General features: G+C 39.6%; 1 protein-coding gene across 1 annotated transcript in view; it reads right to left on the bottom strand.

The window, feature by feature from the left end:
- Window positions 1-6,709: 6,709 nt before the first annotated feature.
- The window catches only part of STK31 (serine/threonine kinase 31), a 42,742-nt gene continuing 22,754 nt past the window's right edge, over window positions 6,710-26,697 (bottom strand). The window contains exons 13-25 of the mRNA XM_075041970.1: window positions 25,924-26,103; window positions 23,279-23,395; window positions 22,093-22,212; window positions 21,461-21,592; window positions 20,357-20,458; window positions 19,252-19,332; window positions 18,769-18,894; window positions 17,927-18,052; window positions 17,557-17,643; window positions 16,584-16,733; window positions 14,823-14,948; window positions 12,807-12,875; window positions 6,710-8,344 (exon numbers count right to left, since the gene is read on the bottom strand). Of these exons, the coding sequence (XP_074898071.1) occupies window positions 8,153-8,344; window positions 12,807-12,875; window positions 14,823-14,948; window positions 16,584-16,733; window positions 17,557-17,643; window positions 17,927-18,052; window positions 18,769-18,894; window positions 19,252-19,332; window positions 20,357-20,458; window positions 21,461-21,592; window positions 22,093-22,212; window positions 23,279-23,395; window positions 25,924-26,103 (1,608 nt within the window). The 3' untranslated portion in view covers window positions 6,710-8,152. The remainder of the gene's footprint in view (window positions 8,345-12,806; window positions 12,876-14,822; window positions 14,949-16,583; window positions 16,734-17,556; window positions 17,644-17,926; window positions 18,053-18,768; window positions 18,895-19,251; window positions 19,333-20,356; window positions 20,459-21,460; window positions 21,593-22,092; window positions 22,213-23,278; window positions 23,396-25,923; window positions 26,104-26,697) is intronic.

Genomic DNA, 26,697 nt, shown 5'->3' with positions numbered 1-26,697 from the left:
CAGAAATACCCAGGAAGCAAAAGGTAGTGTTCAAAAACCAAGTCATTGGTACCCAGTAGCTCCCCGAGTTCCCCACACTGTTTCTGTCTCCAGCAGTGGGAGCAGGTAACTGTAAGTAAGAGTGAAATTGTTGACCCTATCTTTAAAGATTAGCTGCTTCCCTAGTAAAACAGTGGGACAAGATGCAAGCAGACAACCAGACAAGGCTGGAAGCCTATTACTAAGTTGGAGAAAAAAGGCTGCTCCATGACAAATCACTACAGCATACCCAAATGATGAGTCTCACAGTTCTGCACATTAGCAGTCACGTTACTTGCAAATGGCACCATGAAGTAAGTAACAGTGTCTCCATGAGAACACCAACACCAAACCATTCTCACCCTCTGCAATAGTGATGTTTGTAGAAATAATGTAAGGAATTAAGTAGTGAAATACAAAGGCTATTGAGTCATAGTGACTGAACTATAAGGCCCTGGTAGCAAAAGACGTCCCAGGAATTTAACAGTTTTGCAGATACATTACTGTAATACAACAAAGTCAAACTCTGGTTAACAAAATATTTCAGGAGAATATTAGAAAAAGGCCATTAATGTAAACATACTGTCATCCAACAACAACAACTTTGAGATGTTTCTTTCTTTCATGTGATGTGTTGGAAACTGCGGCCCTGGCTGCACCTGCAAGTCACACACGTTTTCTCCTGCTCCTTCAGCATCCTACATGACCGGGTACAAACGGCAGAGCCTGCCCAAACAAGCCTCAATTCTTCAATGCTCTCCAGTATTACAAGAAGGAGGAGGAGCCTCCGGGAAGGTAATGACCGTGGATGTCCTTTCAACAGGAGAGGTCCACAGACCATCCTAGTCAAAAAACTTGCACTATGTTCTGCATGAAACCATTGGAAAAAAGATGGCATACAAGAACTGTCAGAGGCTTCCCTCTCCCCCACTCCCTTGACAGAAGTTACTACTATCAAGAAGTATCTTGCATGAATAACACTTGGGAGAGTTGAGCAGCCCTGTGGAGAAGGACTTGGGGGTACTGGTGGATGAAAAGCTGGACATGAGCCAGCAATGTGCACTCGGAGCCCAGAAGGCCAACCATATCCTGGGCTGCATCAAAAGCAGCATGGCCAGCAGGTCGAGGGAGGTGGTCCTGCCCCTCTACTCCGCTCTGGTGAGACCCCACCTGCAGTACTGCGTCCAGCTCTGGAGCCCTCAGCACGGGAAAGACATGGACCTGTTGGAGCAGGTCCAGAGGAGGGCCACAGAAATGATGAAAGGGATGGAACACCTCTCCTATGAGGAAAGGCTGAGAGAGTTGGAGTTGTTGAACCTGGAGAAGAGAATAACCTGGGGAGATCTTACTGAGGCTTTTCAATACTTAAAGGGGGCTTGTAAGAAAGGTGGTGACAGACTTTTTATAGGGCCTGTAGCAATAAGAGAAGTGATAACGGTTTTAAACTAAAGGAGAAGAGAGTCATGCTAGATATAAAAGGATGAAATCTTTTATGATGAGGGTGGTGAAACACTGGAACAGATTGCCCAGAGAAGTGGTAGATACCCCATCCCTGGAAACATTCAAGGCCAGGTTGGACGGGGCTCTAAGCGACCTGATCTAGTTGAAGATGTCCTTGCTCATTGCAGGGGGGTTGGACTAGATGACCTTTAAAGGTCCATTCCAACCCAAACTATTTTATGATTCTATGATAACTTGAAACATATCCAGACACTACAAATTCAACATGCAGGTACAAGAATTGATCGTTTCACCAAAAAATTTACACAAAGTTGCAGAGAAAACAGGTAGCCACAGTAGCCAATCGTTGGGCCAATGGAGAAGTTAAAAACAGACCAACAAAAGGTTCCAACTAGGTTTTAGGAAAAAAAAATAAGAAAGAAAAAAAACAACTTTACAGAGGAAAGGTGACAGCTGGAGGAACAAATGAGTAACAGCTCCACCTCTTGCTGACAAGGACAGAGGATAAAAATTACAGGCAGATTGATGAGCTTACAACTGCACACCCACAACATGAACACTGGCAACAACCAGCTGTCCTGGTTTCAGCTGGGATAGAGTTAATTTTCTTTCTAGTAGCTGGTATAGTGCTATGATTTGGGTTCAGTATGAGAATAATGTTGATAACACACGGATGTTTTCAGTTGTTGCTAAGTAGTGTTTATGCTAAGTCTAGGATTTTTCAGCTTCTCATGCCCAGCCAGCAAGAAGGCTGGAGGGGCACAAGGAGTTGGGAGGGGACACAGCCAGGGCAGCTGACCCAAACTGGCCAGCAGGGTATTCCATACCATGTGATGTCATGTCCAGTATATAAACTGGGGGGAGTTGGACAGGGGCAGGGCAGATCGCTGCTTGGGAATTAACTGGGCATCAGTCTGTGAGTGGCAAGCAAATGTATTGTGCATCACTTGTTTTGTATATTCCAATTCTTTTATTATTATTGTCATTTTATTATCATTTTCTTCCTTTCTGTTCTACTAAACTGTTCTTATCTCAACCCATGAGTTTTACTTTTTTTCCTCCCCGATTCTCTCCTCCGTCCAGCAGGTGGGGAGAAGTAAGTGAGCAGCTGCGTGGTGCTTAGTTGCTGGTTAGGGTTAAAGCACGATACCAGCCTTCAAAAACAGGTTGGCATTGCTTTTGTGGAATCATCATTTTGACAGTTATCTTAAATTAAGAGAAGGAAGAAAAGTTGGTATGGAACAGATCTGCATTTCCCAACAGCAGACTTCAAATTTAAACAAGTCCTATGGGGTTGGGAGGGATTTTTTTTCAAATAAACCCACTTCCAATTCCAACAGCCTCCACCTGCATCTCCCAATATCGAGGTGTCCTGGGTTCAGCTGGGACAGAGTTAATTTTTACAGGAACCTGGGAGGTGGAGGGCATAGCCGGGGCCGCTGACCTGAACTAGCCAAGGAGCTATTCCATACCATGTGCCATCATGCTCAGTATATAAATGGGGAGCGGGCTGGGGGGAGCGCTCTCGAATTTTGATGGGGGAGGTGGCGGAGCGTCGGGTTCCGGGTGGTGAGCAGTTGCACTGTGCATCACTCCTTTTGTATACTCTTTTATTGGTACCATTGTTGTTGTTGTAACTTCTCTTTTTTTGGTGTTGTCCCAGTAAACTGCCCCTGTCTCAACCCTCGAGGTTCGGGGTTTTTTTTCCTTTTCTCTCCTCCTATTGTCCTCCCCATCCAACTGGAGGGGCGCGGGAGGAGTGAGCGAGCGGCTGCGTGGTCCTTTGTTACCGGCTGGGCTGAAACCACGACACGAGGTCAGCAGGCTTTTACTTCCAAGTATTCATCCAGCTTTCATCACAGTGGCTGGACCAAAGCATCTTCAATCTATTTGCTCCAAAGGAATTCTCCTGGTTTCTCTCCTATGGAGACTGACTGATTCTGTAAACTGAAACCAATTCTGTAAACTAAAAGTGAGATACTTGTACACAAAAAAATCCTCTGCATTGTGCTGGCTATAACACGCTTACATTGTACGTGACTTATGCTGCACAAGGCTTCTTGCATGTTTGTTCAGTGTTTCAGCTGGTAGGACTTGCACAGCTTGCAGGCACCCTGCAATTTACCATGGTTCATGCAAATGCAGCATAAAAATTTGAAGTGTGCTAATTACCACTTAAAAACCTCCTACTGAACCTCAAGACACCCACAAGACCAGCTACTGGGTACGTAACTTTTACATTCTCTTTCAAGAACTGCCCCTGTGTCTACTCTACTCCTGCCTTGGCAGGCCAAAGTGGGGCAGCAGGCAATAACTTAACCCACCACAGGTTACATAAGGCAACACTATTAAGAACTTGCATTTCACAGATTTTCAGGTTCCGGTAACACCACAACAGACTGTCTTTGAGAGCAACAGAAAAACATTACCAGAGCAAGGACAGGGAACCGAAGAAAACTTCTCAAGAAAGCGGTTAGAAAGAAAAGCTGCAGAAATGCATGGAGGACTTGGTAAGTGATAGAGAGGACATTATTAATGTTCCCTCAGCCCTTCGAACTAACTACATGCAACCATGTACTGATTGCAAGGCCATAACATGCACTTCAACAGCACAGGCATCCTAGGCCACATCTGGGAGAACACACAATCCAAGACACACCTAGTAAGAGCAAAACCTGCTCCTGAGTAATCTACGGGAATAATATCTTGCATCTCAAAGCCCCCGTGCTCACATGCACCATCTTCTTCCACTTCAAACAAGGACTCTTTCTCCAGAGCTGTCAAATCTGCCAATAACCAGCATACTGACAGCAGGCGGTACAGCTCTCGCCTTTTCCGAAACACCATGCCACAGAGCTGAAAAAGATCATGAAGAAGCCAGAGGACTGCTGAACTGACGGATTAAACTTGTAATATGATACTCCAGACGTGAAAACCTTCTGGTCCACAATGGGACTGTCAAGATGAGACAGAACAGATCCAGTCTCCTTGACCATGCTACCAATCGTTAAGATTGCAGAAAAGCTGAATAGCTGGAAGTTTACTAGTGAAGAAACGTTATCAGGGAGTTTTGGCAAACTTTCCCAGCTCTGCTGTACAGCAAGTGGAAGGGGGTCCTACCCATAGGCCTCAGGCAGCCAACTAGCTACTAACAAGACAGTGGGGTAACAAATATAAGCCATCATCACATCTTCACACAGCAGGGCAAATTGTTTTCTCCCCACCTATTGGTAACATACCTTGCAGCTGTAACACACAGATACCAGACAAAAGGGATAATAAAATATATTAAAAAAAGTTCCAATTCAAATGGTTTTAACTTATGAACATGCTTCTATGCGGTATGATCTTGATGTACTGCAGCCCCCAAATTTAAAGCTGCCAAAACCCAATTCCAACACCTGAGCCCACGTGCCCCCACCCCAGTGTAGGCTGGCACTAGCAGAACAGAATTCCATGTCATAACAGCCGATCTGTCCACAAACCTAAAGGATAGGACAATCTGACAACTGTTTTCAGTCTATCTAGCTACAGTGTGTCTGCTGTGAAAAACCCATGTTTCAAGATAACTGCTGCAGGAGCTACAAGTGAAGTGTGGCATGGTGCATAATCAGGATGAATTCATACCAATTTCCTTGCAAGTTGGGGAAATGAAGTGACTGCAGATGAAATAAATTTTTTCCCATTTAGAGGAAGTCCTTGAGGCAGTTGCCTGTGAAGGAATACAATTTAACCTGCAGGCACCATCAGCAAAAAAATTGTTAAAATACTAGTAAGCTAACAAGAAGGACTCTGTTCTAGCAGAAAGCTATTTTGAAGTACAAAAAACCCCACCCTTCTCTAAACTACACAGGCAGAAGTGTTAAATACTAACGGAGTGACCAGTGGACTACGTGGAAAGATGTAGTTATGGATGTTAGGGTGGGCATGAAGATTAAGAGGCAGTGAACAGAACAGCAGGAGTCTCCAGAAGTGACCAGACGTGCAGCATCCAGAAAGGAAGAGTAGTTCCTACAGCTCCACCCAAACCCTGGAGACAGAAATGTTGATGCTCTTCCAATCTGCTGAAAGATTTCCCAAAGAAAGCCAGCCCTATCCCAAGTCTGCAGGCTAGGTTAGGGAGAGCCAGAGGAAGTGGTTGTTGGCAGGTACCTGAATAAAGTATTTCCTCTTAGGTGATTTTGTTGCCAGATCTACAGCCTAGAAGGCAACTGTAGGAGCTGACTTGGGTATGATGTCCTGAGCAAAAGCCAAGACTGATACCAACACACGACTAGTGGACACCAAGGTGAGGAGGGCAGAGAGAACACAAGTCTGAAGAAGTAACAAAGGTAACAGTCCTCATAAAAGGAAGTTGTCAGCACCAAGACCTGGAACTGCAGGCTTTCCTTTAGAGGCCATAAGATGATATGAATGTCTAGGCCCATGACAGCAACTGAAGTCCTTACTTCTCAGTGAAGCAATACTCAGCCCCTGAAGGTCCTGCATCAACATGGTCAGTACAAGGACACTGTTCACAATTGCAGAATGCCAGTACCAAGGAAGGGTGCAGCAGGTGAGGAAGGATACAGACTGTTCCTACAGGATCATTTCAACCTCCCTTCTCTATCCTCCAAGTACCCATCTTCTAGCTGGAAGAGATGCAGTGGAAAAAGGCGTGTCAAACTTAACAGCAGGCAGGCTACTACCAAGGGTTTGTATTCAGTTTTGGCAGGACAGCTGTGCAACATGACCCTGAACCAATCTATTTTCTTAAGGCCTCCGGCAAGTAAGAAATGAAAAGAAAGCCACGGCTACAAAATTACCATAGGGAAGGTTGAAGTAGAAACAAACAGAACTGGTGATGCTAAGACTGTAATCAACATTTAATTCAAATGGAAAGGCTGTCTCATACCCTGACACTCATATATACCAAAAGGTTTCAAAGTTTTATTGCAGTCTATTGGTTTTTTTAAAAAAAATCTCACATGCTAGGTTCCACATGTAAAATTGTATTCCTTACAGCTGGTGAAGAGATTTTTGAAGAGGCTGCCATTTTTTTAATCAAGCATACACAGAGACTTCTGTTTTCAGAAAATCAAGAAGGTTAGCAATTTGGGGATTTAAGTAGTACACTTTAGGTTGCATGGACTCTGGAGCAGGAAAACTGGGCAAAAATTTATTCTAATATACATGACACAGCACAACACAAACCACCACGTTAGTCTTCTAACCTTTATTCAGTGTTTAACATTAAAATTAAAGTTAGCCTTTTATTAACAGTGAAAGACTGCAATCAGTATTTGGAAAGCATCCCACAAAATTGCTAAACTGTTTATTTTCATTGACAAAAACCAAGATATTATTCTTCTGTGATTTCTGTCATGAAAATATTTATGACACTAACAAAAAATTCTACATAAAAAATATTTTTAACAAAGGTTTTGCTATCATCGTTTACATACACATTATAGAAATTAAAAAATAATTATCATTTAATGAAAAAAAGGATGAAGCATCTTACATGCTACTCCATATAAAACAACTAATTGGTTTAAGGATGGAAAACCAAGTCTAGTATCAGATGTGGATGTGCCAAGGTATCTCCTACCCACTGTGGACCGTATTATTGTACCTGGGAGCTCCCCAATTCCCCTGGTGCTGCTTCTTGCCCATTAGATACTGCATTTTCACATTCTTCATCCAACATGCAGCCTCAATAATTCCTCTACAACATACTAGTCTGCCAACAGCGCTGTCCAAGAGCAACACCCAGAGGCTAAATATACTGCTACAGCAACTCTGCACATTTTGACCTGTTTCTTTCCAAGAAGGAAAACCTTCATAAAGATAAGCAACAATTTCCTGTAAAAATAAAGAGCTGACAAAACTCTTTCAATGGTAACATTAACAGCGAAGTATTGCAGGCAAACAAACCCGCTCATGAATATCACATCTTTATAGCTATTGCGAACAAGTAAGAACAGATGATACATACACACACTTATGTAGAGCAAGCATTTGCAAAAACTACGGCTTGTATGTGTATAGTATTTTGGTTAGCAGCAGCACTGCAAAGGAACAACTAGAAGGATGCCTGCTCTCCGGAAAGCCAATTGTGTTTTTCAAATGCAAAAAGACAGAAAAGAGGCAGGCTGCTCTCCATTTCCATTACCAGTTGTCAAAGCAGTACTTTCCAACCCCCCACCTTATATCTTGAAGGCAGTTGCTGTGGGAACATGTTGGCTATGCAGTAAGACTCTAGCAAAAAGGTAATACCCTAGAGCATCTTTAAGAGGAACATATTATCTGGAATCACAGCAAGAAGAGGGATAGAAAACTGGATACAAAACCAAGTCACTAAAACTTCATCTTAAAGACCTCTGACATCTAACAAAACTATTCTCTGTAAATTTAAAGCCTATATAACAGACAGAGAATAAGGATGACAAACTAAGAACACAATCAGTAACACCACACTTATACCCCTAAACACTTGCTTAGAACAGAACGTACTTAGAAGAAAACACAGTGAAGATTATGTAATCACAAAACATGACTGCACCTGCCAAACCTTTTATTATTTTGAGATTCCAGATCCAGACAATGATTTCAAAACCAAACAAAAACAGACATCTCAATCAAACACCTGATGGAAAAGTTCATCTATTGAGTAGGGCTTGCTCCACTCTCCTCAGTTAATCACATTCTTCTCTCCATCTGTCTTCTCAGAATCATGTTCTTCACATGGCTTATACTCTTCACCTGGTTGTGGTGAAACTAGAACCGCATCAACTACAAGGAAGCAATCATGCCTCAGCACCTGCTCAGCTGTCAGTCTGTTACAGCAGAACAAATTCAGGAGAAGAGATTTAACTTTATCATCCTACAAACAGAGGGAGAATGATTTCATCAGCAAGCAAAACAAACTCAATTACAAATAACAACCAAGTATTTGATGAACACATCTTGTAAGTCCTTAGGGCCCAAAGTCCTCACAAAAGGTTGTACCATAGCATTCCAATGGTCAGCAACATTTGACAGTCATAGTGCTCATTAACAATATAAAAGCAAGCATTCAGCACCAGCTCTGTCAACCTGGTGTCAGCAGATTTCACAGAAGATCATGAGTTATTATATTTTAAAATATCAATTCATTGAACTACCATAAATTAGAGAAATACTGCAGTAGGTCTTTCTACTGAGAAGGAACAGAACAGGTGCCATTCACTTTCTACAACTTCATCTTTTAACTTCTGTCAGGAAAAAAAAGGAAACCAAAGTAATGGGCTCTAAATCAACAGCAGCTCTTTTGCTATTAACCCACCACTTACACTTAGGCTCTTTGGATTTATCAGAAGGGATTACATGCCTAAACGCTTAGTACATTAACAGTGCTGGACTCCATACACAAAACATAAAAAACACAGCTGCTACACATATTCATAAACATCAGCTGCTGAGTGAGGAAGAGCACACGCTGGATTTTGGACAAGGGGACTGCAAGAAAGACAATCTCAAATGCTGATCTAGAAATCTAGATCACCAAAACTCAATGGGAGCAGAATCTTTCCATAAGAAGGCTTGCTTGTTCACAGTCTCCAAGCCAGCAACATCTCTGGCCAGGGTCAATAAAACAGCAAAGCACAAGCTACCTGTACACCTCTGACCTCTCCCCATTTCACCCAGACAGAAGAATCACTGTAATGCAAAGGAATGTACAGAAGTAGTCATAAACTTGACAAGACAGAAACAAGCAGACAATTTCCAAGTCTTCCACTAATTATCAGAGTGACTCTGGAGAATTAGCCACTCCCCAAATAATCTGAAATCTGGGGGAAAAGATGAGATCTGAAAACATCTGTTTATAAAACATTTTAAATGCTCAATAGAAAAATCTCTACTTATGAAGATCCAAATGTGCAATGAAATACAGGAGTGAACCATGTCTACAGACTTCCTCTGCAAAATTAAAAGTGAAGAAAGCCTGAGCATTTAAAGAGCTTGAAAAGCTTTGTACTTGTACATTTGCATTTCATGATACTATCAAACGTCTGTCAACAACAAATATATTCCCTTCTCACCATCTTCTCACACTAAGGAAACTGAAAATTGATTCCACAAGGAATACTGTTGTAGGACAACATTTCATCATATTAACTCCATTTCATTGTGTTTGCTCTTATTTACCTTTTTTTTTAAAAAAATACACAAAACTGGATGCTGAAACACACTGAACACTGAAGGTTGGCATGGCTAAATGAGTGGCTACAAGATCTTATCTCTGAACTTTGCTTTTCCTCAACAGTTACCTGACATTAATATCCCTGTTTTAAAGCCTAATGTTATTTTCCTGTGGCAATTTTACATTTGCTGAAAACAACAAGAATTTTATTAGTTGCAAGTGTGCAATTCCTCTGGGCACGAGACTGAGATCGGAGGGAAATTACCAGCCTGTCAAGAGCCTGCAGATGGGCATGGAGATTAATTCTGAATAAGCTGATTACAGATAAAGCACTTAAAAGCAAAACAGATTTTCCCCAAGAAGTGGGACAAGGATTAACAGCCAGGGGTCTAAAAGATTCCCCAAGAAACAGCTGAAAGATATTTATTAGTATTACATTTCTCAGTAAAACCCTTATGTGTGTTCCTATGCACTGCAGGCAGCACAGATTGCTTTCCAGCAGACTTTGGTGGTTGGTGCACGTGCGTGCACACACATACAGGATGAATCCTTAAAAACTGCCAACTATGATGTATTGATTAGGATCGTATCATCTGACAAGGTCAAAATCAAATGCTGCTGCTTTTCATCAGGGACAAAAGTTAAAGACACTTGCTCTTATTAAAAGCTGTAAAATGAATTAATCCCTGCTAAGAACAGTAATGGCTAAATTAATTAATTGTCCGTGAGATAAAGGCAGCTGTTTGCACTTCAGAAGATACCTACTACAGAAGAACACAGAAGTATAATAGCCTGAAACTGGCCGTTTAAACTTTGATTTGCATACTTCAGACCTTAATTATAAAACATTATCACAGCAGAAATTTTATGGGAAACAGAAGTGAACTAACTCCTATTTTTGATGTCCCAAGAAATCTTTTCTATTTCCTTGAACAATTAAGTTTCTCTTATGCATGAGACAAAGTTAGGTTTTTCAGTATCTAAGGATTATTAGGCATAATGCTGAATGCCACAGACGGTTCTGAATGAGGCAGACTGTTCTGTACAAGTTTTGTGGAATATATTGAAAACCCTCTTGTTAGCCCTAATGGTGAATCATGAAGTACTGAATCTTGTTTGCTATAGTATTTTGCGTTTCATGACATTCACTTAATTTTTAATATGAAACCAAGCAACTATAATGAATGATAAGAAACACTATTTACAGGATCACCTCCCTGCTGAAATGGTGCATGTTTTATTCTTTTATTTTTCCATGGTAGTGTTACACTGGCAATACTTTTGCAGAGGGATTTGGTACAGTCCTGTGCTTCATCATTAATGCTTTCATCACTGGAGAACATTGCTGAAATGAAGTTATTAAAAGACATAGTGTAGAAGATAAGAGTCATCTAATAAAACAAGATTATTTACAGTACCATGTTATGCAGTAATACACAAGCTACCCTGCCTAGACACTGGAATCACTACAGCTGTGTTAAGTCTAGTACTGTATCGTAACAGTTTCTTAACCTAAACACAGTAAACAGGATACACTAAGCTCATAATGAACACAATTCTAGTAATTTAACCCCATGCTTTAATAGTTATCTCCGCAAAGCAGGCAAATCATCAATACACAAGTATAACCAATAAAGAGGGATTTATTATTTGTGTTTCTTTTTCCCTTGACAAAACAACCCAAATTTATCTGACCAACAGCACCTCTGCTGCTTTGTTTTCTACTTTTCTAGAAAACATTGGGATTAACCTCTAACTCTTCCCTATATTCCTTAGGAAATTCTATCCATAACCTAAGACTTCACTTAAAAGCTAAACAGTCACCCACTTGCAGGTTTTTTAATAGTGTAAGGCTTAATTTGAAGAGTTTCATGGCCTCCTCAAATCTAGATAAAGCAGTAAGCTCTCACTTAAAGTAAGATCAACAGAATAAGCATGATATGAGAAGTAGTCCATACAGATTAAAAAACACAAGGGCAATCCACTCAAGGGAGATGAGAGGGACACAGCACAAGAACAAAGCAGTCAGTAACTAGACAAGCAGAAGTACAGCAAAAAATTATGAAGCAGGAACTAGTCTGGGAAGGCTAATGATTTGAAAAAGGTCCATAAAGCTCCCAGTGAATTTCTTTAAACTATGTATGGAGGCATCTCTTTTGTTATTCCAACTTTTATAAGGAGGAAAAGGAATCACCTGTAGCAAAGGTAGAAGAGGTTGAAAGCAGGCAAGAAAAAAGGTCTTAACTCCTGGCCAGAAGGCTAAAAGCTTACGGGAAAGAGAGTTACACAAGAAAATAAACCCAAGGAAAGACAAGCGCTCAGGTAAATATGGCACACAGAGAGAAGGCCATAAAATTATCTGCTTATGATTAATATCCAAGAAATAGGGAAGTTAGCAAAGTATAGACTTCAAAGTTGGAGACCTAAATTGGGGAACGTGAAGGCACACAGCTCTACTTATTCTCAAAGAGTCACTGAGGCACTGGGCAAGGATAAGCTTCAAAAAAGGGACTGGAAATAGAGTTCAAGGTGACAACAGTTACTGGCATACAGTAGACAGAGAACAACAGTTGAAAGAATGAAAGCAACAACACAAATTCATATCATGCAGGGTCCACTTTCATCTGTGCATTTGTTTCAGAGGCACAGGAAAGTTTGTTTCACACACACAAAACAAACCCAAACCAAAGAATAAAGGGCACAGTACGCTTTTACAACCACGTTTAATTGATTAAAATGGAATTTGGCTGTTTTATTAACGCTTAAGCACTGTGCAACCATTATGCAGAAAGACAGATGAACAAATTCAACATCCCTGACTTCAGAAAAGATAGGTTCCCAATTCAAATACCTCCTTTGAGGCTGAATCTCAATGACTTATTCCCCAAGTCTGTAACTTGGTGTCATTCAATTAATAGTTATCTGTGAAGAAGTTGCTCCTCCTGAGGTCAGAGTTAAATATTAAGAAAACTCTGGGGTTTTCTACCTTCTCAAACATAATTTTATTTATGCATGCTACTTAGGATTACTCAAATAGTCAATTAAGAACGTTTTCTCAACCCAGCACTTACAATGAAATGTTTGACTTGTTAAAAAAAAAATTATTGATTAACCACCTCTAAACAAGAGCAGTCTAATCATCCTCATCCAACAATTAACATACCATGACAACCACATCCACCTCAGGTGTTCCATCTTCTTTTGTGCTGAACTCCTGGTTTTGAATGCAAAGCTGTAAATGAAAAGACACGTAATGCATAACACCAGTGGGGTTTTTTTCCTTTTCGTTTAACAAAATCAAACATCAGTCAAGGACATGCCAGGTTTCACATGAAAATGGATTGTTACAGGAAAACAGCAGGGAAAGGCTTTCTTCCTAATTTCACAGTAGGGAAAAAACATGCAAGGGGCTCAAGTTCCCCTTATGCAGAAAGAAGGGGAAAAAAAATTAGTATCAAAAGAAATTTTAGAGGTCAAAAAAAATAGACTTTTTAAAATATGACTCAAAGTCCATGTCCAAGCTGTAAGTTTAATTATATATCCTCTTTAAGAAATGCTGAGGAGTACTCTAACACACAAATACAAACCCTCTACCCATAATCAAAGTAAAATTTCCCCAGTCTTTACTTTTGCCTAGAACCATGCCCGAGTACAGCATTTTCCAAAACCCTGCCTGCAGGTTAAGCTGAAAATGCCTCTACTCTGAATAACTGCATAGACAGCAAAAGGAAACATGTTTAGTCAGTGGTGGGCTGTTGTGACACAGATCAACAGAGAACTTGGAAAACCACTGTCTCAATTTTAGAAGTGCCATTGCTGTTTAACAAGGGAGAATGCAATTTCATATGCTCAACATGAAACCAGCAACTGTTGAACATAATACTAACACTTGAGCTAGAATTTTCCATCAAATAATCAATACAACACCAAGTCCGAGCTGAAGATTAGTTGCATATGGATTAATCTGAAATTCAGCTGGCAAACTTGGATGAGGTTTCAGAAGCATGTCAAGCTTGCTGCATCCCAAATATTCTCTTCAAGCAGAGTCAGCCACTTGTAAAACGGTGGTTTTTTTTTTTTAACTGTTGTTTTTTTTCTTTTTACTCACTTCTACTTGTAAAAACCTTTTTTTCTAGAACAGATGAAGATCTGATTAGTGGTACTGAAAGTGTTCTAACTAAACCATACCACATTAATAAATGATAAATATCTACGATATTAAGCTACACTTTAGTTCATCTATTTCAATAGAAAATTACTTAATTTTAAGCAACTGCTTCCTAAATTAGGAATAAAACATAATGAAAAGTGACTCTTATATGAACCAGCTTCATCATCTCAGCACAGGTAACTGACAGTGGCTACCTATCAACTTGCAGTTTACATCTCTGTTAGGAAGTGTTTTTAAGATGCCACGGCACAAAAGGGATTACTGAAGCCATCACTGTGCAGCTGATGGAACTGCCAGTGTTTCCCAGGAAGAGCCCCATGTACCTGGAGCTCCAACTGGTACTCATTGAACCAGTTCCAACGTATCAAGTGCTCATGCAAAGTCACTGCCTGGGAACACCAGCACTTGCTGGGTAGCTTGTGGCTTTTCAGGTCTGGAAGATTTGAAGTTTTCCCATTCAGAACACATGGCACTGACACCCTGAGTTGGGGAGGCAGCAATACAGCGCCAGAAGACAAAAAGGAGATGTAGGAGATGCTATGCAATATACCACTTAACCAGGAAAGTAGATTGCTTTCTCCTCCCTGGCATAACACACACTAAGAAACAAAACATAGGACAGTCCCATCCTTGTCTTCATCTTTCCTCTCTTGATTTGGGTAATTCCTCAAGGGCAAGGTCACAAGAAAAAAAAAAAAAAGGCTCACAACAAATGAATAGGAAGCGCAGTGCAGTAAGAACTGACAATCCACAGCATGAGGAACAAAAGCATAATTTTTGTTCCTATTACTGTACAAATTACATTGTGCATTTTACAGAAAAATGCACTGTGTTCTGCCCCTAATCGTAACTCCCATTCGTTCTACACTTACCACTCAGTTGAAAATGTGAACACTTATTTCACCAAAATAGTTCAAAGCAGAAGCTGGAGATAACATTCATTGCTCTTTATAAGCCTGCTACCGTTCCGTAACATTGCTAGAAACTCTCCCACAAGCCATTACATACCCAGAACAGAAGGCAGCCATAAGCATACATATCAGAGGCTGGAGAAGCTGGCTGTCCCATTTTCAGTTCAGGAGAAACTAAGCTCAGGGTACCGACAACCATAGTGTTTCCAGCAGCACGTTGTTCCTACGGGGAAAAAAATTGTACCCATAATTTCAAGCAAGATCAACAGCACACTGAAGCAGATGTATCTCCCTATCCCTTTTAACGTGTCAGACTTTACCATAGAGTTCTGTGTTCCATACTAGAACTATTAAGGCTTATAAGGTGGTAAAGAATACAAATTGCAAAACTTCTCAAACTAGGGGGGGGAATCACAAATATTAAAAGACATTCAGCACTATTTTGAAGAACTCTAGTTCTGAAGTTCAGTTCTGCCAGCTTTCCTATTTTCTCTTCTCTGCCTTTCTGGTCTTCACCTGAAAATAGCTGCTTCCTCCCTCCTGGTTTCTAGCATATTTTAGGACTGTCTACTGTCAAAATAAAAGCTAGATCCTGAGTTTCTATCCCCCTCCATGACAGCAGTCAGCACCAGCTATAGCCAGACTGGAGAAGACTACACTCCAGATCACCAAGAGTACTCAGTAACACACCAGTTACCAGCTCCACTCATGCGTTTGTGATCATGCAGAAAGTACAAGCACTGAGCAGTACTGACACCCCTATAGAAAAGGCACAAACTAGATCCTGGCTGTGAACCATGGGTAGAACTTTCCTGCTCTATCACATGGGAGCTGCTCATTTCAGCACAGCTCATACCTGCAGGGAGCAATAAAGAGAGGGATAGTCTTCCTCAGCTTTTGCACTTTTCACAATGAAACCATGTATGCTGAGTATGACCGTTCGGAAAATTCAGCTGTCAAAAATTTTTAAGGCATCTCTCTTTAGCATGTTGAAAATTGAAATTTCTTTCAAGGGAAGCACACCTTGCTGTCCAAACATTTGACACTCTTCACGACATTAACAGATAATGCATTTCCAAAGCAGAAATAAAGGTTCTCAATGAAACTTACTTTTATTTATATTATGTTTATTATATTAATATAATGGCATATTATTGTAATATATATTACTATGAAAAAATTAAATAAGCATAAAGCAGACCTCTAGCACAAAAAAGTTTTAGCTCAAATGAGTTTAGAAAGTCAAAAGGTTACTACAGAAGAGATACTATTATTGGAGACTTTGCTATGTAAACACAATGAAGAGTAAGAAAATAGCTTGTGTTCTTAAAGAATATTAGATTTTCCCCAAGAACAACTATGAAATTCTTTACTACAGAAACTGAGGACTAAATCAGAAGTACATATAAATTCAAGTATATGTAGACAACATGTGAAATCCTGTTAATTTACCAAATACCACAACAGATTAAAACACATACTAGAACCCCATTACCTATCAAACAGAAAGGCAAAGACTTCATGAGCTTGATGAGCCCTTCAAACATTAGTTCTTACCCTCACCTTTGATGACATTGATTACCTTTAAATACACAAGACAGACAGCCAACAACTACTGCAACTTCTCTTTTTTGTTCCACTGTTTTGCTTAACCAGAGCCCACACTCAGCAATTCCTTTTTCCCCTCCAAGATTAGATTGTTTACAAAAATTTCAATGAGACTCAAACTGCTCAACCTTATTCAGAATATGAAACAGCAATCTCACTGCTAAGCACAATAAAGCTTTTAAATTGCACACTCAGCTGTCTGTTTTGATACAGAATTCTGACTAAAAGTCATTAAAGGATTTTTTTTTACCTCTGATTTCGTGAAATCAAAGTCTCCAAGGATCCCTTGTTTTCGATTCACAGCAAAAACATTATTTCCATGCAGAGATCCATGCACTATATTAGCTCCATGCAATGTCTGTAGACCTTGGGCCACTCCTTTCATCACTTTTAATGCCTCCTAATGATGTAATTTGGTTGTTTATTACAAAGATAGATATGGAAAAAACAAAGCACAGTATCAAGTACGTTTCTATCCAGAACTAAGACTTCTTATTTTTAGGTTTGTACACATTCAGAATTCATGCTAATTCCATTTTATGAAGCATGGATCAAATCCTAGTAACGTTATTATGACTTGCACAGCCAGGCAGGGCAGGGGGGTGGGAAGAAAAGCCAGCAGTCACTGATTAACAAATCACTAACATGAAAAAATATGGGGGGGGGGGGGGGGGGGCGGAGGGGAACATGCCACTTGGACCTTTACAAGTAGGTCCAAGTCATCAAACAGAAGCTTCAAGTCATCAAACAGAACTAGAGAAAAGACTGTACTGGCTTCTAGCTACTGCTTCTTTGAGAAGGGATGACTATCCAAACTGCCTATACACTGTGTGGGGAGGAAGGAAAAGAAAAGGAGGGGGATGAAGTGAGGGAGGAGAGACGGAAAAAATAATAATAAAAAAAATTACACACACAGGAGTCCTCTAAAACTTCAGTACAGAAAGACCTGCCCCTGAACATCTAACTACATCTGAAACATTAATTTCAATAAATGAAAAAAGTGTATCCAAGCAAAATCTTTTAGAAAGTTATAAACTGCTGCCTGACCGGATGCTAAGAATGCCAGTCAAGCTATCCTGTGCAACCCTGTAGAGTCACTGTCAGCCATGAAAGGAAGTACACTGCTGAAACACCATCAGCACCATAAGATACAGCAAAACAGCAGGAGTTCAGTTCAAAAACACACCAACTAAAATGCTGATGGTCTAAGTAGTTATACTTACTTCTAAAGTTAAAGGTGTATCAGCCTGTAAAGCTCCCAGACTTGCTCCTGGGTAGTACGGGACCATTAAATATACCAAAGGATCAGACTTCAACAACAAAAAAAGAAAAACAGACTGTTTCAAATATCAGGAGTATTGGAATTTTAACAGGCATTAGATGTGTGATAAATCAATTCATTATCCTAAGCAGACAGTTTATCTAAACTCAGAAAGGAACTATTTTTCTCATTCAATACTCCAATTTAAAATATGTTAACACTTTAAGGTCCAACTGCAAGTTTTTCAGCTTAAACCAGAAATCAAGGTCACCTTAAACCAGAAATCAAGGTCACCTTAAACCAGAAATCAAGGTCATCAATTTGAATCTTGCCTTGCAGAAAAGAAGGAACAACAGTTGTAATAATCCAGATCTTTCCTTCTGTTGATCCCAAGCTCTGTGATACTTGGCAACTCTTTCTATCACTTTGGCTTCTGAGCTTACATCTACAGAGTAGCCCTTAAAAACAAAACAGATACCCAACCTATTACTCCTAATGCCTGTAACATTATAGCATTAAACTTTTTTTAATTAAAGAAATGCATATTGTTAGGTGCCATCAAATAACTTCCTCTTCTGCTTAACACAAAACTCAATTCCAACTGTCACAGATTGTTCCCATATTTTCTTATTAACTCTTAGAAAGTTTGTACCAACAAAACAGGGAGCATGTCCTTAATGTGAGATTTAAATAAGCCAATTCAAAACCAAGAAGAGTATTTACAACTACACCTCTCATAATACTACATCCCCTCATTTCCCAGTTGCTAGCAGATTGGTAGAGAAACAAAGCAAGGGAAAAGAAGCAGTTTCTGAAATGTCTCAGTGAAACCATCAGGAAGACAAACCAGCATCTGCAAAAAGAGACAGGATTAATGAGCACGGTAAAAGGTCCACCAGATGCCAGAAAGGACAGACAGTAGAGGGGAAGCACTGTTCATTACAGCAGTCCTCAAAAGAAGCTGGGGGGAGGGGGAATTCAGTAAGCAACATGGAAGCAATCGAAGGAAAACAATGCTTCATGTTCTACAGGCCCCAACAAAAAAAACTGCCATCAGAAAAGAGCTGTTAAACACAGGGATATGAAAGGAACAGCAAAGTTCACTAAGAATCAGCATGTTAATAAGCCAAGGCCTCACCTACAACGCTAACTTGAAAGCCAGTGCTAACATTACCTTTAAAAGAACCTTCTGGCCCTGAATTTCCGAACACACTAAAGGTCGCTTTGTGCTCAGTTCCTTCATGGGCTCAGCATCCAAAAGGTCTCGCTCCAGGCTGTATGTCAGAAGTCCGCCGGAGTTCTGAAGCACATGCACACACGGATATCCAGGGTAAGCGCATGGCATTTAACAGCTGCTAAGATTCAGAGGCTTTGACTCCCTCTCCTCAATCAACTTAGCAGAGCACAAAATCAGTTGGGACATGTTAAAAAGTTAACAGCATCTGTTACGAAGAGGCTGGCCATGATGAGGCAGCTAATGAAATGCATTCCTTGAACATCTCCCAGAAGAGGGGGAGAAGGAGGAAGACCACAACAAACAATGCTCAGCGTGTGCGTCCCCCAAATAGACACAAACTATGCAGAGCATTGTTGGTGCAGTCCTGATAGTGCCTGAAACAATTCACTGGCAGTGCATTCAAACACAATCTCTGCTTACCATAAAGTTTAGAATTCCTGCTTCTGGATAAAGAAGCGGTAATTCAGGGAACCATTTCTGTACCAAATATGTAAGCTTCTCCTAAATGAAGGAAACAAGGCCCAAAGTTTCAGGTCACTGGCTTCTGACACATATAAATATACACTGACATTAGCAATGTATACCCAGGACATTCAAATGTAGGTTGACCATGACTGCATCTCCTTCAACAACATCATTCAAAGTAACACTGCCATTTGCTTTAAAACAAACAAACAAACAAAAACCCCCAAAACCACACCACCCAAACAAACACCACCCCCACCCCACCCACCCCCAAAAAAAAGAAAACCAACACACACAACATGAATACAGCAGTTCAATATGGACAGATTTTTTAAATCTGAGGGTGGGTAGTGTTAAGGCTCCAAACAGCTCATGCACTATCACAGAAAACATTTCATCTTTTCTACAAGAGGCATTAGTAGACCTAAACAAAGGAAAACTACTTCACTACGCATAAGTGGAAGATAGAAATCAAGTAGTAGCACAGACCAGGTCAGCATCTCATGCACCTCCCACACAGCTGTAATGCTGCAAGGTAACTGTTACACACAAGTGCTACATCTACAGAGGTAGGTGTATCACCACAAATTCTGGTGCCCTTCTACTTACTCACAAGGCAATGGTTTCTGATTCTTCCCTCCACATACACAACAAAGAAAGGGTGATCTCCTTCACTTCAGGATAAAAGCCTGCTTTAACCTAATCATAAGGAAACAGTTCCCTTCTTGCAAGAAATACACTCTTTTTTCAGCAACTGAGCTTATGCTTTCACCTGCAGCTCTCCTGGGTTGAGAGCTATAGCTCACACTTTTTTCTCACCTCACCCCCTTATGGAGGGGGGAAGGGGGGGGAAGGCCTGAAGAAACTATGTTCAAATACGGATAAAATTGATCACCCTCCATGCTTTCTCCCATAGGTTTCACCAAAAAAGGACCATCTTAACATTCAACACCATAAAAATCACATTTTATGTTTTACCCAGAGCACACATTAAAGCAACTGAAACGTAGAGGTGCCTCATACAGGTTTGTTTTAGTTGCCTAAGTAGTTTAATACTTACATATTCTTCTTGTTCCTTGGATATTCCCTGAAGAACCCTATTTCGCAGATCAGCAATTTCCTCTTTTATTCTTGTCATTTTGAACTCACTGTAATCATCAGACTGCATTAGGAATAACAAAGTTAGCATATAATTCTCATTCTGCTATTATACCAAACAATGGTAACCTACTATATCAGGATTAAAAAACAACTTTGATATCACAGTTCCAGAGTTGAACATATTCTCAAATGCATATTGTACTCAGTCTCCTTCCTGGAAACATAACAGAATCTCTTAAAATCTAATCACGGAGAAAGTTGTTCTCTTTATTTATGTGACAGACCAAACATTCTAGCCCTATGCCTACTTGTTTCCCAAGTCAAAGAGCTTTTTTTTTTTTTTTAAATTAGTTGATCACATATAATCATAACAGCAACATAATTCATCTACCAGCAATGCCAGTTCCATAATTCATTCACTTTTTTCTCCCATAAGCAGGAATTCTCCTCATGTCACCTCATTATTCAAGAACCCTTTTCCCAATGGGTTTCATTAGCATGTCTCACTTTAAATCTCTCTTGGAAGCTTACTGCCCCTGTACAATGCTTACAGAGAGACACATGCAGGTTCTTTTTTTTCCTTAAGCATCATCGGATTAATTCATGTACAATCAAACAAACAGCACTGAAGCTGGGGTAGTATTTACATTCTTTGGACTTCTCTGAAGGGAACAGACATTGACTTCTGTCACCAAAGGAGAGGTACACCATTAAAGTAAAAACTTAAGGTAATCACACAACCAGCCCAGTAAAAATAGCTGGACAAAACTGTTCATGCTGTGAACAGCAATCGTCACCAGAGGGACTTAGTTAAAAGCACAGTGCCATGGCTGGGGACTGAAACAGCAAAGTGGCTATGTACTGACTTTTGGGGTTTTTTTTAAACCATTCAGGCCTGGTCTCAGGGGCCTCCAAAACTTCCACAGTTAAAGGCAAAATTCAGGTCAGAAAACACAAACTGTTCTATATAGTTACTACTTACTTAGAATAACCAGAATTAATATTTCTAAACCAATTGAAAAAAATAACTGACAAAAACACCAACACTGTAACATTTTCATACTTCCTCAAAGTTGTTCTTTTCAACCAGCTTCCACCTTAACTGGGCCTTTAAGCTTTTCACAGTTTTCTTAATTAACAATAAGTTGTTAATATCAGGTCTTCTATTGAGCCATTCCTCAGCCTGTTTCTTGAACTAGGACAAAAAGGAAAAAAACCAAAAAAACAAAAAACCATCAGAATGTGTTCAAGCGTTCTATTTTAATATCCTTTAGTCCAATGTAGTAGAGAAACTGCCTGAAGCCTATTTGAATTCAGCTTTTCAGGGTCTTTCCCCACAGAAGAGGGGTTTTATTGTGTTGCATTTTAATTACTTTAACAACCTTCTGGAAAAACAACATCCTGCTTAAAGCTCAATCCCCTTAGGTTACATACTACTGATTTGTAATGAATCCAGAGATTCCAGCTTCCACAACTTTATTTTTTAAAAAACTATCTTTGTATTTAAATGAAATGAAGCATTGGCTGAGGTAATGCACAACTGTGATTCTTAAGGCTTAACCCAACCAATCTCTCATCGCCAATATACTCCTAGAATTTCCTTATAAAAAGACGACATCTTTCAAAAAGAAATTATGTCAGAAAAGATTACTAGTATAGATCAGAGTGACAGCAATAAATAAGGCATAAACTCACCTCAACACTGGCCAAGTATCTGTTCTTTATGACAGTGATCATACTTTGCTCCTGACGAACTTTATGTATAACTTTATTGTAAGCACTCATAATTATTCCCTTCTCTGTTTCATCATACTCCTGGATTGAATTACACAGAGGGAGATTAAAGATTGAGAGTTCTTCATTTATGCACACCAATGTTTAAGATCTAAAACCTTCACTAAGAAATTCCACTGTTAATGGCAAAAATAATTTATCAGATTTTTCTCTCTCTTCTTAAAGAGATTCTAAAAGGGAAGTTAGCAAGTCTAAGAGTTCATCCAATAGTTTCAACAGAATAAAACTGATTAGCACTTCTATGCAGAAGTCCAATTTCATATTCCACATGCTATGAAAGCATTATTTATTTTTTTTTTAAGAATAGCACAGTCAAATAGATATGAGGCATTAAAGCATGCAACCATTCTTCTAAATGAGTCACTGGTTCTATCACAGAGAGCAGTCACAAGCACACTAAACTACTAGTTTGTTGTTAGTATGACGCTGCATCAAAGAACAGGTTCAACTTCTGCTGACATGACCATCCTCTGGCACAGTAGGGACTCTCATTGGAGAGACAATGCAAGCACCTCAGAGTTAGCAAAAGAGAATGGAGGAAATGCTTATCAGAAAAGGTAAATAACTGGGAAAAAGGCTAAGACAAGCATAGAAAAAGATTACCAGTAAGGCAAGAACACTTGTCCCATGGAAAATGAAAGTGATTAAAAACTAATAATCTCGTAAGACTGAAAAAAGTAAATTTATCCATACACATTCACGCCAAGAGGCAATCCCATTATTTTAAACATAAACTTACTTTTCATCACCTGTATTTTCAACACAAGCACCAAAACTCAGTACAGCTCAAAGAAAGCTTCTCTGCACATAATGGGGGAAGAACCAGTTTTCCCAGTATTTCTGTTAAGCTAGTCATACATAAGCTAAGTTCCGGTAACCCAAAGCTGTCCTCTGCCTGTTACCTGGAAAACACATTCTTTTCTCTCTGGAAAGCAACCTGAGTGACTTTCTATCACATCTCTGCAAAAAAAGATGCTGCCTTGTAGCAAATAAACTCATCCGGTACATTAAGAAAAGCTTTAAACTGAAATCAAAGATGTATAAAATATATAGAAGTCATGACACAGTAGGCATGACTAGAACTTACATGTAAGTCAGTATCCAGTTCTTCACAAATAGCCAACTCAACCTTTTTGAGAATTTCATCCAGATTGCCAACCACTTCCTCTAAATCTGAAGATGCTTCTGACATCAGGTCAAAACACTTCAAAGAGGGGCGAGAGGGGGGGGGGGGAAAAAAAGTCAGCCTTGCAGTCAAAAGTAAGAAGTTAGCAAGCAGACAGCAAAAAAAAGCAAGAAATACAAAGAGTTAGCACTACTGGAAACCTAATCAGGATTTGTGTCATATCTCACCTTTAACTGCCTCACACTTCAGTGATATAATGACTTCTACAACTAAGATTCACCAGGCAAGAAGAAAGTTGATTCTTACCTTAATCGCGTTTCATTTTCCTAATCTCATTTTGATTTTTTACCAAAAACGGAACAGTTGAAGAATCCCAATCCTTCTCCTATTGAGTTTCATGTCAAAAATCAACATGTGTGCTGCCCACACAGTGATACACAAAACGCTCAATATGGCACTTTCACTGTCAAGTGGGCTTTCCATTCCTATACAGTACTACCTGAGATAAAGAAACATCCTGGAATCTATCTCGCAGTTTATCAAGTGTGAAATAAGGTTAAAGATTTCTCCAGGAAACACTATGTGTTTTCAGAGAAGTCAAGAATAAATTAGCTTCAGGATAGAAGATACAGAAGGTGCCAGAGAAAAATCAGTAGGATAAGCTTATAATTACATTGAATGTTGTTTTCAGCAAAGTTTTATTACTCATATCTGCAGAAGAGATATTACACTGGCAACCAGAACTACAATGAAAATACAGTCCTGTATTTAACATGCACAATACGCAGTCATAATAGAAAACTGCAAGCTCCACCTTGTTCACTTACCTATCAAGCATGTGTATTCCACTAAAGATTGTGAAAATATTTTATTGCCTTAACCTTAAAGGAACTAAAATAAAAACGTTAACAGTGCAAGTTCAAACAGTATGTTGCTCCCCAAAGCCTGGAGTTGCATACGGGAAAGGAGCCATCCAGTCTCCAAAAATTTCCTAGTCTGTCATTGACCCATTTCCTATTGTAGATTCTGATTGATGCTACATGAGATTAATTTGGATTCAGAAAGAGAGGAAGAGGAGTATTATTTAAAATAAAGGGAAGGGAAACACTTCAAAGAAGCATTTCCTCTACACGATTGCTCACACTTTTTCTTAAAAAAGGAGGTGGAAGTTAAATTGCAACAGAATAATTGTATATCAAAAGCTGAAATCATTAAATTATGGATAAGTGAAAATTTCTTCCTTGGTCTACCCAGCAGCACTTTACCAACCCATGCCAAAAGTCTGTACATTTCCTGTGTCTCTGAAGTGTTTGCAGAAAAGTTCAGATTTGAAACAGGTAAACCAAAGTTCACCACTACACTAACAAACTTTAATCACTTTCATACATGCAGAATAGCACTCTGAATTGCACCCAGCAATCACAGAAACCCACCTGCCAGTTTGTTTGCCCCCTCTAATAACTGACATGATTATAAAGATCTGCAAGTAATTATACTCATTAACATTATACTGCACATGACATGCACCAAGTCTACACCACTGCTGAACAGCATTTACCATCAGGTTAAGCAACACTGTTACTCATAATAGCATCTGGCCACAGTAAATGCTCTGGGTACAATGAAATGCAAGGGCAGAAAACCTATTCACTATGAAAGCGCACAGCCCTTGTGGATTATGTACAATTCACATGGGCAGGAAGGTTATGCTGACAGAAACTGAAAACATTTACACACAAGTGCAACAAGATAAAGGAAGCTGGGCCTACAGCCTTTCCAGAAAGATTAAGAATCCTAAACTGAGCAAGAACATAAATATTAAGCACAGAGTCAGGAAAGCTGCAAAGTTACCTCCCTACTTTGCATTTTCACTACAAGCAGAACTCAATGGATGGTAAGCCACTTTCACCATCCATCTCCTTTTAAGACAAATAACACACACTCAACTTCAGTGCTCCAAACCTCCTACAACTCAGACAGAAAGACAGAGCATCAGAATGGTATTCCAGAAAATATTGCATGACATGCAAATAGAAGTGGACAATTTATTTGCATAAACTCTCCAAATTCAGCATTTCAATGAGGGAAAAAAAAAACCCAAACACTATTATATATTTGTCTGCAACTTGTACCTAGATCATGTCCAGACAGATTGGCTTATTCTTTGCAGTGATCTTTCATCACCTCTGCAGCAGCATTTATGAACTAGAACCTTTTAAAATCTGAAGTCCTTCTATCCAAAGGCCACTTCAAAGGACTAATTAAAGCATTTCAGTCACAAAATGAACAGGCAGAGCACACCCATACAAAAGTTATACTTGCATAAAAGTACTGATCTTTACACAAAAGATGTCCTTTCACAAGAAAGCATAAATTCTGGCTCACCACAAAGGTACACTAAGAATACAGGTAAATTAACATTGCGTTCCTCAACACATTACCTTTCCCTCTGTATTGAGGCACTGTCATTTAGAGCCACTGTTAATAGGCACAATCTCCCTGCCATAGCCAGTTGTTCCTACTAATGCCTACTCCTCACGAGCTTAGTTAGACAGCGTCATACTTCATCTTTTTCACCAACAGGAAAAATTGACTGTTCACCTTACCTTTACAATGCCACTGAACCAGTCAGCAAGAATTTGCAGAGCTGTGTCCGTATCATTTCTGACACAAATTAACTTCTTCATTTTAACATTCTTCCACTTAAAGAACTGTTGAAATATCTCCTCAGAGTCATCTGCTTCAGAACCTTGACCATACACCATCTCCAGCGAAGCAGATAGTTCCTGTGCATTGAGTGAATCAAACAAAACCAGGTTTGCAATCCGGAAGAATTTTGTGACCATATAATATCTATAACAATCAAGATATTTAACACAGAAAAAGTTAGCACTACCTGCTGTCATAAAATTATTTCTACTATGAAAGCCTCTTTCCATATCCAGTAATGTATATTTTATATCCACTTTCCTCTCAGATCTAGTGGCAGTATGTCTACCAGAAAATGCAATGCAGAAAAGGATCTCACACAGAGATAATAGTGTCTGATTTTTCCCTTCAAAATATGGAAGGAAAAGACACCACAAAAAGCTTAACAGCTCCTAAGAAGTCATTTGTATTCTAGTTTCTTCTTCCCTACGGATTGGACTTTAAAGTCATACTTACCAGAATAAAGAGCAAAACAGTGTTCAATTTATAATGCTCCTCACAGGACTGCTCAAATTCAGAAAATAAAGTGAACTTGTACTAGGAAACAAGGTGAGCAGCCAGGCACCCAAGGAATGCTTCTGGACTGATCCCTCCCTTCAAAAGTCACTAGTCAAATCTCTTCTGATGCACCTTCGTCATCACACTGATGCCCAGATGGAACAGCAATTATC

This window comes from Buteo buteo, chromosome 2, assembly GCF_964188355.1.
Source record: "Buteo buteo chromosome 2, bButBut1.hap1.1, whole genome shotgun sequence".
Lineage (NCBI taxonomy): Eukaryota > Metazoa > Chordata > Aves > Accipitriformes > Accipitridae > Buteo > Buteo buteo.
Note: the sequence above shows the minus strand (reverse complement) of the source record. Positions and strands in the feature narration are given on the sequence as shown.